At 60.0% G+C, this 17,271-nt stretch overlaps 2 protein-coding genes across 2 annotated transcripts in view; one reads left to right on the top strand and one right to left on the bottom strand.

Annotated features, from left to right (window-relative positions):
• Window positions 1-5,554: 5,554 nt before the first annotated feature.
• Window positions 5,555-13,469, top strand: ST3GAL4 (ST3 beta-galactoside alpha-2,3-sialyltransferase 4; the record flags this gene model as incomplete). The annotated part of the gene is given in 13 exon segments (XM_079545771.1): window positions 5,555-5,577; window positions 5,579-5,608; window positions 6,711-6,786; window positions 10,554-10,632; window positions 11,345-11,414; window positions 11,614-11,694; window positions 11,774-11,871; window positions 12,075-12,135; window positions 12,349-12,444; window positions 12,552-12,741; window positions 12,859-13,002; window positions 13,170-13,313; window positions 13,383-13,469. Coding segments are annotated over 13 exon segments (1,179 nt in total).
• A 1,728-nt stretch (window positions 13,470-15,197) lies between these two features.
• The window catches only part of KIRREL3 (kirre like nephrin family adhesion molecule 3), a gene marked incomplete at both ends in the record, with an annotated part of 234,571 nt that continues 232,497 nt past the window's right edge, over window positions 15,198-17,271 (bottom strand). Inside the window, 2 exons of the mRNA XM_079545729.1 lie at window positions 15,198-15,641; window positions 15,866-15,952. Of these exons, the coding sequence (XP_079401855.1) occupies window positions 15,198-15,641; window positions 15,866-15,952 (531 nt within the window). The remainder of the gene's footprint in view (window positions 15,642-15,865; window positions 15,953-17,271) is intronic.

Here is a 17,271-nt window from a genome sequence, read left to right as displayed (position 1 = left end):
ATCTGCCCACACTCTGCTTCCTCACCGAGGGACAAAACCTCTGAAAACTGCATGAGTTCTCACTGCCAGCGAGGGCTCTGGTTTCTGGTCAGTCGGTAACCAGGGGTGTAATTGCAGGCATCATGTTGCTGCCCATCCTGCTGTCTGCTCCTTTCGGCTTTCCGCTGGCTTTCCTTCTCACTTTTCTTTTTGCTGACTCCTTTGCTCTGGGGGCAAAAAAAATAAATAACTGCAGTTCCTTGTTTCCAGGGCTGCTCTGTAATGGAGCGATCCCGAGCCTGCTGGATGCAAGTCACATCACAAGAGATGCCCGGGGCTTTGTTCTCATCTGATGAATAAAAATTCAGGTCAGGCCGTTCCCTGGTACCTTTTAGCAGCAGGGAGAGGCAGAGCATCTGAATGCAGCCAAGTCTTGTCAGATTTGGTTATTTTTTGCAAAAATGCAGCGTGTGGCTGAGGAGGGCAGGGGTAACCTGTTAGGGGAGTTTTCTTGTTGCCCGTTTCCCACAGGCCGTGCAGAGCAGAGCACATCTCTGCTTGCATCAGAGCTGCCTTAGGAACTGAGGAACAGATCTGGGGGTGTTGCTGTGGCTGCCCCCAACCTTGCACCCCTACACTTAAACCCTTTCACTGCTAGGATTCCCCCTGACCCTGTAGCCCTGAGCTGGGCGATGCAGACCTCATTGCAATTTCACTTTTCCAGCAGGATTTTGTTTTATTTTTCCCTTTTTTCTTTCAATTGCTCCGCACAGACCAACTTCACTGGCTGTTTATCCCTGCTGTGCTTCCTACGTTAAATATCAGGGCAGGGTGCAGTCATTAGCAGTGGCTAACGACCCGGCAAACACTTGTGGTGTTCTGCTAACACAGCAAATCCCTTTCCGAAAAGGTTTTTTAGCAGGGGAGAGGCGCTGTGCAGTGCTGCTGACGGCCTTTGTCCCTTTTGTCCCCTCCATCCCCTCTCCGGTGCGTCCTTTGGCCGCTGCCCGCACCGACGGCAGGGGATGGGGGCACCTCTTCACCTCCTGTGACACTGCACGGACCCGGCTTCTTTGGGAGCCGTAAATGTTGCATCGCACCGTAACGGCTCCATCGCACCGCTGTGCCAGCTGTAGCCCAGCTTGATAGCTGGATAGATGGCCATCCACCGCGCCTGCATCGCGCCGTCCTCGTGGCACCGTGGCGGCGCAGAGCCGAGGACCGGCGGGCGCAGAGCCGCCCTGGGGAGCGCAGCCGTGCGGCCGCGACGCTCCTTGCGCCTCGGGAGCGTGGTAAAAACAGGCATTTGGGACGCGTTATTACTGCTGGAGTTTTATTGAACGCCGTTTATTGTTTTCAGATGCAATAAATCTAGCGGGAGAACCCAAGAGACTGATGGATCTAAATATCCTTCGAGCAAGCCCAGCTCCCCCGCTGAGCCGCGGCCTCAGTAATTACCCCCGGATCAGCTGCGAGCCGACAGTAATTAAGGCGCAATTACGGACAGCTGCTCTGCCTCCATCGGCCCCGCGTGAGCGCGCGTGGGGTCTCGGCGCGGATGGATCCCCGGCAGCGGAGTGCGGCCACGAGTCCGGCCGGCAGCGCGGACCGGCAGGGGCTGCTCTCCCCCCCCGGAGCCCCTGCGACCCCCCGCGCTGCCCGAGCCTCCCGCCGCCGCCCTCGAGGAGCTACGGGACCCCCCCCATCATCGCACGGTGGGTCCGGGCCGCATCCCCGCCCCCGGCGGCCCCCCCGCCGTGCCCCCGCCTCTTCTCTCCCTCCGCCCCATCGCTCTGTGCGCAGGCGTGCCCGCCCCGCCGCCGTCCCCCCCCGCCCCGCTCAGCCCCGCTGCCCGGCCCTGCCCGCTCCGAGCCCGCACCCCCGGCCGCCCCATGGTGAGTGCGTGGGGGGGGGGGGGGGAGGGAGAGCGGGGGTCCGCAGTCGCGTGAAGGCAGAGCGCTGTGAAATGCTGAGCTTTGTCCCGTTGCTTTTGGAGCCGGGGGGGTTTGGGATGCGGTGCCGGAGGCCGCGGTGCGGGGCGGTGCGGGGCAGAGCCGGGGCGTCGATGCGGTGCTTTTGCTTTTTGTGTATCTGTGTTGTGAATGGGAGCGCGGCCGGGCGTGACGGAACGCAATCTGTGTGCGCGGCGCTGAGCATCGCCGTGCCCGCAAAGCAGCCCCGCAAAGCAAAGCGCACATCGGGGGTGCTGCGTGTGCCGGGCGCTGCCGTGAGGATCCCCAGCGCGGGGCACATCGACACGCGGCTGGGAGGGACGGCGGCACCGCGCGGCCGGGCAGCGCTGCGCTGTTCTGGTTTCGTAGGGCGCGGCTTCGGGGTCCCAACGCCGGGCGCAGCCCCGGAGCGCTCCCGGTGTACCCGTGCGGATGGAGCTCGGAGCTGCCGCCCCGTTGGCTGTCGGTTGCGGCCGCGCAGCACAGCGGGAGTTGTTTGGGGACGGGGCCTTTTGCCACCTCGGCGTCCTGTGCGTGCGGAGCCCAACGCGGCGCCCTGGGGGAGCGGTGGGGATGGGGCCCTCCCCGCTGCGCGGGACCTGCAGCCCTTCCCGCTGGGACGCGAGGATGCTCAGCCCAAAGGAGAACGTCGACGGGTTTTCTGCTCGCTGGGCAGCGGTGTTTGGAGGGGTCTCATTGTTCTTAACGGAGAACAAAGGGATTCTTCCCCTGGGGGGTGGTTTTGTTTCTGCGTGGGTGCAGTGTTCGGTGGCCGAGGTCTGCAGGCAGTGAGACGAGGTGCTGAGCGCCCGGCGTTTGGAGAACCGTGCTGGATTTGTGCTGCAGCTCAGTGCCTCAGGACCTGGGGAGGTCCCAGCCCTGCTCTGCTGTTGGCGGCTCCAACGCTTTAAGGGCACGTCCGAGCTGCAGTGAGCTCCTGACGTTGCTACCAGCCATAGGATGGGAGCGGCCGGACTCTTCTTAACGCCTGTGCTTAATTATCTGCATCATTAAAGGCTGCTTGCTCCTCCAGCTCTGGGCGAAGGGCTAATAGCAGCGCTCTGGGTCCCACAGGGATACAGGTGATGAGGGATGGCAGCAGGAAGGAGGAAGGCTGCCAGGCTCGGGGTGTCTGTCTGTGCCAGCAATGCTCACAGGTGTGTGGGGCAGGGATGGGACAGTGCCCACAGCATCCATGCATCGAATGGAAGTGCAGATTTCAGCCCTCTCCCAGCGACGGGATGACGGCGGTGCCTTCTTTGGGTTTTGCCTTCGTGGTTTCTCCATCCATCAGATGGAAGCACACCTCTGCGGTGCCTTCAGTGCCTTGGCTGGGTTTCCCGTTGTGCCCTCCTGCGCTCAGTGCTGTGGCTCCCGGCCGTCCCCATGGTGTGGGTTGTGCCCCTGCACGTTGTTGTGGGACTGGATCCACACAGCCCTGGCTGTGTGACAACAGGAGGAAATGGTGCTGGTTGCTTCACTCCCTGTTCCGCTCGGGTGCCCCTGGGCAAGCTGTGTTCCTGGGGCTTTTTCTAGGAAACCGACATCTTCTGGGAGAGGGGAAAAAAAGGCCATAAATAAAGGGCCGGATCCTGCTCATCCCTGCTGTTTCCAGCTGCCAACCATGCGTGTGCTGTGGGTGGGATTGGAGGTTTGCTCCGAGAAAGCGAAGGGGAGCTGGATGTGTGTGCGTGCTCCTGCAGAGCGCGCCCCAGAGCTGCGCCCGGGTGGGACGGGCAGCTCTGCTTCCCGCTGCTCTGCTCCGTTTGCTCCTTGCTGGTTCCCTGGAGGAGCCCCGGACCTGAGCTCACGCCGTTGGAATTCCCTGCCGCGCTGCTGGGAGAGGCGCTCGCTGCGATCACTTCCAGATGCTGCTCCCGCTGCTCTTCCTGCAAAACGTCTCCGGTCACCCCGGGCTGTGGGACCAAACCTGCTCTGGGGAGCTCTTCATTTCCCCATCCCGCTGCTGAAGTGCATCTGGGGTTTTGCTGAGGGAAAACGCCGCTCTTGGCCTTCTCCAAACCAAGGGTTTTGCAGAGGTGGTTAAGCTGCTAATCAAACAACCCTTAATTGTGGCCATTGTAAAGAGCTTATCCCCCTGGCTGGCGTTCAGCTCGCTGTTGCTTTGCGTGGTGCCCCTTCCTGGGTCTCCCTGCCCGTTTCCTTTGGGTTGGGTGCTCAGCAGTGGTTGTAGCGATGCTGGGGACCCGCAGCACCCGGTTCCTGCATGCATGCCGTGCCTGGGCCCAGGAAGGTGGGTGGTTATTTACCCTGCCTTGGTGTCCACCTTTTGCTGGGTGCCACAGCCCTTCGTGCTTGTGGGATTAGGAGTGCTCCCCCCCTGAAGAAGCAGAAAGGTTCATTTGATGACAGCAGCATTTGGTGCTGATGCCACATGCGGCTCGGGGCTGATGTGGGGCTGATGTGGGGCTGATGTGGGGCTGATGTGGGGCTGATGTGGGGCTGATGTGGGGCTGATGTGGGGCTGATGTGGGGCTGATGTGGGGCTGATGTGGGGCTGATGTGGGGCTGATGTGGGGCTGATGTGGGGCTGATGTGGGGCAGTGGGTGATGCTGCACTGTTACAGCTCTGCACCCTACTGCAACAATTTCCTTCTCCTCTTCCTGCGATGCCTTTTTGGATCCCGTGGCCAGGAAGTGGCCCCGCTGCTCTCCTGCTGAGTGGGCACTGAGTGCAGATCTGTGTGTCTCCCCACCCCATGGCTGTGCTCCCTCCTTTTGGGGGGTAGCAACCAGAATGATGTGATGCTGTGGTGCCGGGGGGATCTGCACGGGGATGGACTCCTCCGGATCCCTCTGTGCTCATTGCGCGGTGTGGGAGGACAGATGGACGTGGTGGGGTGGCCGATGTGAGGAGGGAGGGGGCTGTGCCCAAACTGAGGGATGTTGGGGGGCTGGCGCTGCAGCGTGTCCCTGCTGGCTCTATTGTGGTTATGACTATGATCATTATTTTGCTTTCTTTTCTTCTTTCTACTAAAGAAAGCGACTCGATTCGCCATGAGGAGGGAGAGTGCCTTCCAGGAGCAGCCTGCCCTGATCGAGCCGGGGAGGAATGAGCGGTCAATGAATTAAAGATGGGTGGAAAATGAGCAAAGGGAAACGCAGCCATCAGCGGGACGGGTAGGGAACCCCAGCCCACAGTGCAGCGTGGGGACGGCGGCCTGCCCAGGGCAGAAGGGTTTGGGTTTGGTGGAATCGCTGAGGGGTGCGGGGGAGATTGCTGGGTTTGATCCTTAAGGCTGTGCTGCGCTGGGGAGGTTTGGGGTAATTTGGGCGGTGGGGGCAGGCAGGTTCCTGCACAGTGGGTTTGTAGATGTTGTGAAACTTGGAGGCGTAGGGAAGAGCAGATGATGTGATAAAAGTGCAGATGGTGCAATGAAAGCTGCGCTTTGCCTCTGTTGGACAGGTTCTGGGGCTGCTTGGAGCCACCAGCCTGGGGTGGGATGCAGCATGCACCAGTAGGAAGGGGCAAAACTCATACTGGGAAATGCAAAACGTGCTGCTGGGGTTGGCGAGCGCTGATGGGCTGTTGGGACCCTGCAGCATCCTCTCAGGGTGGGGGGCTGCGGGGCATGGAGCGTCCCCCCCCAGTGCCGCACTGCATGAAGTGCTTTCCAGCAGCTCTTCGTTCTTCTTAACGAAGCTCACAGCTGGAGGTACAAAGGCTGTGCTCCAGCACCAGCTGCCTGCCCTGCAGCCCGTCCTTGGGCATCATGCAATGCCTGGAGCAGACGTGCTGGGATGGTGAGCTCATGGGAATGAGCTCCTGCAGGTAGCAGAGCTGGCTGTCATCTCCGCTGCCTGCTGAATGCATTTGTGCTTTCCAGTGGATGGGGCTGGAAGGAGCAGGGGAGGGCGTGGGGCCCCACGTGCACTGAGATGGGTGCAGAGAACCGTGCGCTGCTCTCAGCAGTGGATGGGCTCTGGGTGCGGTGCTCAGGCTCAGTCCCATGCACACAGAAGCTCCGGTGTGGGGGCACAGAAGGTGCTCTGCAGGTCTCTGTGCTGCGGGTGCTTCCCAGCTGTGAGCTGAGGTCCCCCCGCCACCTCCTGGCCGGGAGCAGCGCTTGGCTGCGTCAGTGTGGGGAGAACGTGGGATGGGCTGTGGGGAAGAAAGGCCCTTTTGTTCGGTGCCGTGGATGGGATGTTTCGTCACTGCTGGAATTCTTTTTTTTTTTTTTTTTCTTCCCCTTTTTCCCCTCCAAAATTTCATTTTGCCAAAACCAACTCAATTCCATGCAGCACTTTGGTTCTGATGGTTTCCAGCTCCGTGCTCGTGGCTTTTTCCCCGATGGGATGGAAACCTTCCCTGCCCCTCGGCCAGCAGCACCCACACGGGCTGATGCAGCTCCCGTTCCCTTTCCAGTCCCCATTCCACTCCAGGGCCACCCAAAATCCAGCCCGCGCTTGGGAACGCGATGCTGGCGCACACCTGACCCCAACGAAGGAGCCCTGCTGCGCCTGGGGTTGGCTCCTTACCCTTACCCCACCTGGCTTCTCGTTATCTGGGTAATTAAGGCTGATGCAGCACAGCTGTGGGGAAGGCAGTTTCTCTGGAACAGAGCAGGCAGAAGGGGTGCTGCTGTGCGTGGACATTTTCTTGGGAGGAATTGGATTTTTAATTCTCCAAACTGCGGGGAGGACGTGGAAGTTTGGGGAAAGGAAAGGGGGCAGAGAGCCGCTGAGCACGCGGGGAGCCATGCTGGGCCCCGAGATCCTCCAACCTGACACTGAGGCTCTCCCTTTTTCCTTCGCCAGGGGAAGAGAGGATGGCCCCATAGCCCAGCAGCCCCCGGAGCTGCTGCCCTCTCTGCTCACACCGCGTGGGAGGACCGTAAGTACCTTTGGGGGGCACCTGTGGGGTGATGCGGTGGGGTCTGCGCGTGCTGCTGTGGGGTCCCAATGGGGTTACCTGACCTCAGGCACAGGTTCCAGGTCCCCAGGAAGAGGTGGCACTTCTCTGCTGTGCCACTTCTGGCTGCCCCTGGCCGGTGGCTCCCGGGGATGGATGCTGTGTGCAGCACGGTGCTGCGTCAGCCCTGGGGTCGGGCTGGGTGTCACTGCTGGCCCTGCTGGGCGCCCTGTCCCTGTGCTGGGTTGGTGGCTGCGATGTTTGGTGGCTGATTTTGGAGTGCTGCAGCCCCTCCTGGGAGCTGTCTGCTGCTTATGGAGAGGTCTTGGCACCTTTAGGAGCGCATTCAAGAGGGAAATCTTGTTTTTATGACCTGTGATGTGGGCCAGAGGTGAGCTGTGGCAGAGCCCACGTTGTTCCTTAGTCATAGGTAAATATTGTGCTAAGGCTTTGCCTGCCTATAAAATTAGAGCTTCTTTTTCCTATAGAAGACCTTTCGTCAGCTCTTCACAGGGCCCTGATACTGTGAGTCAAGGAAACATTGTATTTCTTCTTCATGGTCAATTAAGTTTGCTTTAAAATTCTTTACAGCAGCTGCTCATGATGATGTTAAGCCACCCCATAAAGATGCCTATCCATCCCAACCCAGGAAAATCTCCATGGGTGGGACAGGGAAGGGTGAGGAACTGTTCCGCATTCGTTTTTCAGTTTCTTCCCCACTGCTCCCATAGCACAGTGCTCCCCCCATCACCTCTGTACCACCCCCTGGGTGGTGGGATGGCTCTGCTCCCATCTGAGCATGCCAGAAGCCACCCTGGAGCTGGGATACGTGCCTAACCCACATCTCCTTTTGGCAAACCACACCGTGTTCTGTGTGCATCCTTTATCCCCAGAGGAATGAGCATCTCCTCCAGGCAGGAGCTGCTGTGGGAATGCCAATGCCACCCAGCCTGCACCAGCAGCCTGCAGTGAGGGGTACGTGGGGCTGGAGGCGGCTCTTGGACCGCTGCCTCTTGTCTGGAGCACTGCGAGGTGAGGCCTTGGCAGTGTGGGTGCTGCTGGAGAGGCTGGGCGCACCGTGCTGCTGTGTGCTCAGCCAAGGCAACCAGCTGACATCTGATGGATTCCTCTGGTAATTGAAGCCGTAAATCCCGCAGAGCTGTTTGATTTCGTATCGGCTCTGGAGCCCTTTATCCCCACCCCGCTGCTCTCAGTGCCCCTGGGGAGGGCTGCGGGTGGCCCATTGCACAGCGCTGGGTCGGGGAGTGCCAGGATTGTGCCACCCGTGTGCTCTGCCCACCTGCACTGGGTTCTTCTGCTGAGCCTGTGGGGCTTGCTGAAGTGCCCATTTCTCACTGTGATCCCCTTCAAATCCACCTCTGCTGCAGTGCCCCAAATTCCTGCACGTGTGTGGGGTGAGCCATGGCGGTGCTCCCAGTGGTGCTGGGGTGCATAGCATGGGAGGTGTCTTCTTGCTGCATCAGCCTTCCGTTCCCAAATTTCCAAGTTACAGTGGAAGCACACAAAGGTACCATGTGCTCTGTGACTCCCTTGCTGGCACCAAAGGATGGGCACCCCTGGGGCAGGGTCCCCAGAGTAGAGTGCAGGGGAGCAGAGCACCTTTTGCTTTGCAGCTGTGGGGGTTTGTGTGCCGCGGGGCTGTGGCACTGCGTTCTGCTCCTTGCAGACCTTTGGCCCTTTGCTGCATTCCATTTGATCCGTGCTGGGCGTTTGCTGTGCAGCACTGGGGTGAGAAGCTTTGTGCCAAAGTTTCAGCCCGCGGCGAGGGCGATGCGTCGGCACAGCTTCTAAGCGTGGTGATAACGCTCCGCCCTGGGGTGTTGTGGAGGTAATGCTGTGCAGACATCAAAGGAAAGGGGCTTTTTCTCATCTCTTTGAGGAGAAACCCCAAATCTCACCTGGGGATGCTATGGGAGCAGCGAGCATCCAGCTTCCATGTGAGCTGGGTCTGTGCACGCCGTGCTGCTTTGGGATGCTGCTGTAGGTCAGGCACTGCCAGGCTGGGTTCGTTCCCAAACCCCTCCTTCGTGGCCTCTGTGTGGGGCCAGGTGTGCTCTGCTTTGCTCCCCAGACCACTCTGTCTGCCTCTGCCTTGGGTTGGTTTTGCATAAAGGCCGGCTTGTGCCTACAAGCCTGGAGAGAAGGATCACAAAGAGGAGGGGAAAAAAGAGAAGTATTTAAAAAGAGAGCTGGAATGTAAAAGCAAACAGCGGGCTGAGAGCATGCTTAGTGCTGCTGGAGCATCTCGCCCTCGGGGAGGGGAGCACCACTTGTGCAGGGCTCTGCTGGCACAGTTGGTGCTGGGGCAGAAGCCAACAGGAGGGATTTTTGCTCAGCGTTGGCTCTGGGCTCCCAGGGAGCAGCTCTGCAGGGCGCACAGCAATGGGGCCTCTGTGGGTTTCCCATCCCTCCTCTAAATGTGTTTCCTTTTTGGGTGCCCACATCAGCTTTCAGGGGTCGTTACCCTTTGTTTGCTACCTGCGTTTTATGGAGGAGATAAGACTCAGCCCCAGACAGGTGATTGTGCAAGGAGCAAGCAGCACCTTTTCCTATCCCTTATCAGCACTGTCCAGGTGTTCTTATGTGCTCCGCATCCTGTCTCAATTTGTCTCTTACCTCCTGCTGGTGATCAGGGAGGTGAGAGCCGGGCTCCAGTGCTCCATCCTGCTTCTCCCCTCCATCATCTGTTTCCTGGAGAGACCCCAAAGCCAGCAGCAAATGCCGGCTGCCCTCTCATGCTGTGGCTGCTCTGGGCCGACAGCGTCACCTTGGGGATGTGCCATCCCTCGGGCGGTGGCTGCGGTGCAGCCCTGGGTGATGAATGCGACAGCGCAAGCAGCTCCACACCCTGCTGGGAGATGTGCCAAGGGCAGGTTGTGCTCTAGAGTGGGAAAGTCGGGCTGGAGGTGCCCATCTACGTGGCACAGAGCTGGAGCCATCCTCGAGGGCAGCGAGCTTTCCTGGGGGCGATCCCCAAATCTCCCCGCGGTGAGTTGATCCCCAGCCCCGCAGACCTCCACAGGGATGCACTGTGCCACCGCTCGCTGGCATTTGCATTGCAAAGGGATGAGTAACCAGGAACTGAGCGGCAACCCGTGCTGCCCTCCCCCCCTGCTGGCTTTTCCATGCGAGATGCTTCTGCATCTGCAAAGCCGAAGGGGCGCTCAGCCCACCGAGGTGGTCGCTGCCGTGAGCCGGGCTGTGCTTCAGCTCCACGCGTTCTGCTGGCACCAGGGTCAGTGGTCGGAGCACTCTGTGGTTTGCAGTGTGCTCCCATCTGTAGGGCGGAAGCTCCTCGGGATCCCTCATTAATGGCTTTTATTATCTCGGGGGGGAACCGGCTGTAGAAATGGGACATTTTGTTGAATGCAGGTCAGGGAAACTTGGGTTTAAATTGGAACAAACTTGCAGGGCTTGGTGTCACCGCTAGTTTGGAGGTGCAGATGGGTCCTGCTCCTCCTCTGGGATCTCCTGGGGGAAGCTTTTCCCGTGCTGGATTTGGGGATTGCACCCGTGGGTTACATTGGTTATTAGGAACAATTTCCTCTCGGGAAGGGTGGTGCTGCACTGCACAGCTGCCAGCAGGGGGGTCACCAACGCTGGGGGCATTCAGGAACTGGGGATGAGGCACTGAGGGACGTGGGCACGGTGGGGTGGGCTGGGGATCATAGGGGTCTTTTCCGGCCTCGGTGTTTCCTTGACCCATGCATCTCTCCCTCCCACCCCAGGTGAGCGGCAGTGGCTGCGATGAGAGCCCCGGCCCTCGGCTGATGCCCGCCCTGCTGATAAAGATGATCAATAAGTCCCGTGAGTCCTCACTGCATGCACTGCCAGCCCCTCTCCTGTGGGGCCCCTGGGGGCTGCTTGGTGGTCGCTCTGGTGGGGTTACGGCATTGGGGCCGGGGTAGAGCTGGGGGCTGGCAAGCATCGTGCCCCCATTTGCTTTTCCCCATGAAGTGGGGTTTCTCTTCTCTCCTTCCTCTACCCACCCAGCGGGGGTTCAGCACCCCATAGCATCCCGTCTCGGTGCTGGAATGGGGCTGGGGGGGTCGGATCGGTCCTTCATCCCCTCTCTATGCACAGACCATGCAGGCATCGCGTTGCTCTTCCGCCCCGTCCTGTAACCCTGGGCACCGTTAGGGGCGCGGTGCGGGACACGCGGAGGGGATGGCGGTTGGGACTGAGGTCGCGGCAGTCTTTTCCACCGCCTGCGATGTCCCCAAAACCTCCGTGAGCGGCACCGCTTCCTCGGAGCGCCGCTCCTCCCCGGGATGCGGGTGAGGATGTTCGGGAGCGCAGCCGCTCTCCGATGCTGACACCCAGCGGCCACGCGGAGCGCTTCGCTCAGGGGCGCTGGGGAGATCCGCTGCTGCCTGGGGAAAGGATGGAAATCCTTTCGGGAGGGAAGGATGTGGAGCAGCGGGTGGATACGAGCGCTCTCCTTCCCCTGCGCCCCTTTTCCCGCACCTCCATTCCCTGCTTCCCCTCCCTGTGCTGAAGCGCTTCTCTTGGCTCGCAGGAGGGAAGATACTGGGAGTGCTGGCGCTGTTTCTGGTGATGGTGTGGTACTCGATATACCGGGAGGACAGGTATGTGCATCCTGGGGGGCTGCAGTGCACAGCGTGAGGGCACAGCGTGCTGCTGCTCCCAGCCCTGGCAGAGTGCAGGGGCTGGATACCCCACAGCTCCTGCTGTGTTTGCACAGCCAATGGGGGCGAGCAGCAAACACAACTTCCTGCCTTTCCCGGGGGAAGGAGTGGGCATTGCTTCTAATTTCTCCCCTTGCAGCTTTTATTTCCCCGTGCAAGAAAACAAGACTGTGTGTCCCATTGGGGAGGTGGAGAGGAAGGCAGCACAGCTCATAGGGAAGTGAGTAAGGGCAGGGGGTCCCTGGGGCACCGCGGCCGGGTCCCCATCCCTCAGCCTCACCCCCCCTCACTCCTTGCAGCTACTCGAGGGACCGCCCGCTCTTCCTGCAGCTGAAGGATTACTTCTGGGTGAGGACGCCGTCGCTCTACGAGCTGCCCTATGGCACCAAAGGCAGCGGTGAGCCACTGCCTCCCTGAGTACGGGGTGGGCGTCTGTCTGTCCGTGCATGGGTGCCTGCTTCCCTGTTTGTGGTCCCTACAAAAGTGGGGGCACATTTAACAGGTCCCCAGGTGTGGACCGTGGGGGTTAAGGCCACACGGGGGGGGTGGGCACTGATGTGCTGCTGGGGGCGCTGTCACTTCCAAGCTGTTGCTTTGCAGAGGATGTCCTCCTGCGCCTGCTGTCGGTCACCAGTTACCCGCTGCCTGAGAGCATCCAGAGGTAATGCAGCAGGAATTACTCTTGGGGGTGTAACATTTGAGTGTGAAGTTGTGCACAGGCATCACCAGAGACCTGGCAGCTTGGCCACCTGGGAGTAGGGATGGCGTATGGGGTGCTTTGCAGTGTAGCGAAGGCAGGGCTGAAACCCCTCTGAGGTTGAAGAGGTGATCGTTTCTGAGCACATCTGGCTCAGGTGCTGCTTTTCCCCCACAGCCTGAAGTGCCGGAGGTGCGTGGTGGTGGGCAATGGGCACCGGCTCCGCAACAGCTCCATGGGGGACACCATCAACACCTACGACGTGGTGATCAGGTACGGCCCTGGGCGTCCCTGTGGGCCACCCACCCTTGCCCAGCGCCATCGGCAGGTTCCTGCCACGTGTCACTCATCACCCATTGAGCAACGTCCCCGTGCCCCAGGCTGAACAACGCACCGGTGCACGGCTATGAGCAGGATGTGGGCTCCAAGACCACCATGCGGCTCTTCTACCCCGAGTCAGCCCACTTCGACCCCCAGGCAGAGAACAACCCCGACACGCTGCTGGTGCTGGTGCCCTTCAAGCCCATGGACTTCCAGTGGATGGAGGCCATCCTCAACGACAAGAAGAGGGCAAGTGTGGTTGGGAACCGGTGACCACAGGGTCAGCCCCGTCCCTGGCGGCTGCGCCTTCACCCCCGGCGCTGTGGGGGATTCATCTCTTAGCAGGAGGTCTCCATCCTCTTCCAGGTTCGTAAAGGGTTTTGGAAGCAGCCCCCACTGATCTGGGATGCCAACCCGGAGCAAGTGCGCATCCTCAACCCTTACTACATGGAAGTAACTGCTGCTAAACTGCTCAGCCTCCCCATGAAGCAGCCACGGAAGGTCAAACAGGTAATGGTGTGGCTTTGTAACTGCTGAGAATCTCTGTGCCAAACCTGTTGTGTATTTGTGGGATTATTAACGGGTTTCAACGCAGCAGGAGGATGCTGCTGTCCCTGCACCCTGTGGGAGGCTTGGGTTTTGGGATTCTCCCCATGGCTTCTCCATCTTTTCCCCAGAAACCAACCACAGGGCTATTGGCCATCACCTTGGCTCTCCACTTCTGCGACCTGGTGCACATTGCAGGCTTTGGGTACCCCGACTCGGCCAACAAGAAGCAAACCATCCACTACTACGAGCAGATCACGCTCAAGTCCATGGCTGTGAGTGTCCCCCTACTGTGCCTGCCCCCCGCCCCGGCTCTGGTTTCACCTGTTCCTGCTGTCCCACAGGCCTCGGAGCACAACATCTCACACGAGGCGGTGGCCATCAAGCGCATGCTGGAGCTGGGACTGGTCAAGAACCTCACGTACTTCTGAGTGCAATGGGGCTGCGCAGGGACACATCCCCACCTCAGAGCCCGCCGAGGTCCTGGAGCAGCCGGTGTCCCTGTGCCCATCACGATGCTGGTGGCACTGTGGGGGCTACGCCGGCTCGCTGGCCCCAGGGGCGCAGGGAGCCCCTCAACGGGGACTTTTCGTATGGAAACACTGAAACTAGTGAGGACTGGGGAGGGATTCTGGGGAGGATGGAGGGAACCTCCCCCCAGCAGGTCTGGGGGCCACGGCAGGGTGCATTGGAGCCCCCCTCTTCCCTTGGATACTCTTGCATTCAGGATGAGGAGCCTGAGGAGGGGCTGATGGGGGGGGTCCTGGGGGAGTCCTCTGTGGGTGGGAGGCTGAGTTGCAGCCCCTTCCCAGCTGGGCACCCTAAATATTTAATTTCTCCCTTCTTCCCCCCCTCCTCTTTTTAATTTTCTTTTTACACGTTGGCCCAGCCTCATGCCTTAGTGCTGGTGTGGGGGGCTCAGCCCTGCAGCACCCCTGGGTGGCCCATGGGGGGGTGTGAGGGGTGACACGGCGGTGCAGATTAATTTAATTAATTTAAAAGATTATTTATCATGGGGCCTCCCTCCTCTGTGGCCTCGTGCAGGGGGGGCTCCCCCCTCCCCAAAGGTGCCTTTTGTCCCACCATCGGCGCCTTGCTCACATGGGATCCTGCATCCCCCAGGATTTGGGGAAGGGGGGCCCTGCGACCCATGGACCGTGGGGTGTTGGGGGGCTCCTGCTGGCACCCAATAAAGGTCCTGGTGCGACTGGGCTGGGTGTTCCATGCTGGGGCTGGAGAGGGGATGAGGGAGTGACTGAGACCTCGCTGTGCCCTGCTGTGTGACTGTGTCCCCTTGTCCTCAAGTGTCTCTGTGCCCTGTCCCAGTGTCCCTGTTCGTGTCCCAGTGCACATGTCCGCGTGTCCCTGGGAGTATGCTATGTCTCCAAGTCCCCAAACCTAGTGTCCCCCCAAGTGTGTCCCTCTGCCCTGAGCTCGGACCCTATGACTCCAGGCACTGTCCCTATAACCATGTCACCATGTCCTCACATTCCATGTTCCTGCCTCCATGTCCCTGTGTGTGTGTGTGTGTGTGTGGGTGTCCCCTTGTGCTCTGTGTCCCAGCACCCGTGTCCCCTCCCTACCTGCTGGGTCCTTACCTGCCGTTTCCCCAGCACGTTGTCCCGGCTCCTGCATCACCAGCAGCATTGCCCTGGCGGTGGCCATCCCCGTGCCTCAGTTTCCCCAGCCATCGGGCTTCCCTTGGGCCCACCTACCCCACCTCCCCCCCCACCAAGCTCCTGTTGGGGCCACCTGAAAGATGCTGCCCTTGCAGTCTTCATGGTGGCGAGGCCATCAGCCCAGGCATGCCACGAGAAACACCTCTTGTATTGCCCGCGATACAGCGCGGTGAGGCCCTTCCCGGGGCACTCGGGGGGGTCCCCGTCCCTGCTGGCGTGTTCCCCCCACCCCAAACCCCACACGACGGGACCCCCCAAAACAGACTCTATAATTATGGACACCGAACACCAAGAAGGAAGGAAGGGGGCTGGGCGGGGGCAAGTGGAGCGGTGGGGTGGGCGTGGGGATGGCGGTGTCCCCAAGCCCTGTGTCCTCAGCGGGGTTGTGCTCAGCCCCGTCGCCCCACTCCTGGGTCCTGATTCCAGCACCGCTGTCCTGGGGGTCCGCAGCCCCTTGGGGACCGCATCGTCCCCCGCGGTTCAAACGTGCGTCTGCATCCGCCTCTGCAGGGGTCGGCTGGGGTCCGAATTTTGGGACGAAGACTGGGAATGGTGGGAGGAGGAGGCGGAGGCTTTGCTGGCCTTGTCAAACTGCACGTAGCCGTCCTGCTTGCCGCTGCTGCTGATGCTGCTGTCGCACTGCGTGTCGAGGAAGGAGCTGCTGTCGCTCATGGAGCCGCGCTGGAACTCACGCTCGCACAGCTCGATGGAGCTGCTGCCCATGCCCAGCACGAAGCGCTGGCTGTAGTCGTAGAGGCGGCTCTGCCCGCTCAGCGTGCTGTAGATGTTGGTGAAGGACATGCCTGTGGGCACGCGCTGCTTGCCGGCCGGCCGCAGGTCCGCAGGGCAGCCCGACAGTGAGATGGTGGGCGTGGAGTGGTGCTCCTTGAAGGTGTTGACGCTGTAGTAGCCGTTGGTGGGGTCCTGTGGGCGGGCGGGGGCTATTGGTGGGGTCGCCCCAAATCCCTTCCATCTCACTGGGGCACCCCGCGCTACCCAACCCGCTCCCCAGCACCGTGGGTTCCCCAAAGGCAGTGCTGGTGGCACCCCAGCATCCCACCCAGTGTGGGGACAGAGTGGCACAGGAGGCAGCACCAGGGCAGGCAGCCTGGAGTTGATGTGGGGGGTGGCTGTGTCCCAGGGCTCACCTTTAGGTTTTGGAACTCCTTCTCCTCCTCCTTGAGCACCTCGAGCTGCTTCAGCACGGAGTCCTGCTGGAACTCACCCCGGTCCATCTGGGAAGGAGCGGGCAGAGATCAGCACCCTGAGTGCCTGCATTGGTGCCTCTGCTCTGGACCTGGGAGCTCAGCTGCAGCTGTGGCTGCAAAGCACTCTGGCACTGTGATCCCTGTCCAGAGAAACCCCCACCTCTCTTTTTTTCCTTTATCTTTCTTTCCCCTTTTTCTGCATTCTCATCCTTCCCTCCCAGTCTGAATTTGGCTGCTCAACAGCTTTTCCAAAAAAAAAAGTCCCAGCTGGCTTTTGGCACAGACGCAGTGCCGTAATTAATGTGAAAGCCTTGATTACTTTTTTTTAATCCCCCAACTTTGGCTCTTCTCAAAACATGTGAGTCCCGGAGGGTTCTGCTCCGTGCTGACGTGGGCTGTGCTGCACCAGAGATCCTGCACCTCTCTGCCTCATTACTTCCTCTTTTGAAGGCTGACCACCATCGGAGGCAAGGTATGCATTAATTACACGCCTTTAATTACCCTTCCTCCAGAAAGGTGGGGGTGTGCAGGCTGGCTAATTACCAGCCAATTTCTCTGCTGCCTTTTATCTCAGCTCACATCGATTGTGCAGCTCCGGCCACTGGATTCTGGGCACGGAGCTCCAATGCTGCACCCCAGAGGGCTTACTCTCCTGGTTTTATTTTTTTCCCTTTTTTAAAAAGGTAAGTGGTTGTGGAAATGTACCCTCCAGCACTTTCTCTTCATCTTCTGAAAGCCTTTGATGCAGCTATTAAATGCAATAAATTAAAGTACCTGAGTTTTGCTTGAAAGAAGGAATGCCCATGAGAGGCGCTGGTGGAATGGGAGCAGCCCATCCAGAGCTGCTGTGCCTGCAGCACCGGGCCCAGCGACAGCCCAAAGGCTTTCCCAGGGAGAATCTGATCCTGCCTACGTCTGGAGGTGCTGAGGACCTGGCCTGGGACAGTGGTGCGGCCCCAGAGGATGAGCCCAGTGGCACCTTGTGATAGAATCATACAATGGGCTGGGTTGGAGAGGACCACAGTGATCATCTAGTTTCAATCCCTGCTGTGCCTCAGTTTCCCCTGCTGCAAAGCTGCCCTGCTGCAGAGCACCACTCTGGCTTTTCTGAAGCATTGAGGGGACGCCTCAAGGTTGTGCCCGGCCCAGAAATAGTGCCTAATTATGAGCAGTGCTCCCTAATCCGCCGCGTGCTGAGCACTCCAAATGGCACCGCTTTCATCGGGGCTGGCGGATCCTGCAGAGCAGATCTTAATTTCTTTGGGTTCGTTACAGGAGCCAACAGGGTTTCAGTGGGGATTGCCCGTGGTCGGGTCCCAGAGCGGCTGTGCTGATGTGGGTGCGTG

The sequence above is a fragment of the Tetrao urogallus genome (genome assembly GCF_951394365.1).
Source record: "Tetrao urogallus genome assembly, chromosome: 22".
Classification (NCBI taxonomy): Eukaryota; Metazoa; Chordata; class Aves; order Galliformes; family Phasianidae; genus Tetrao; species Tetrao urogallus.
The sequence above is the reverse complement of the archived record's forward strand: the minus strand, read 5'-3'. Positions and strand labels throughout refer to the sequence as shown.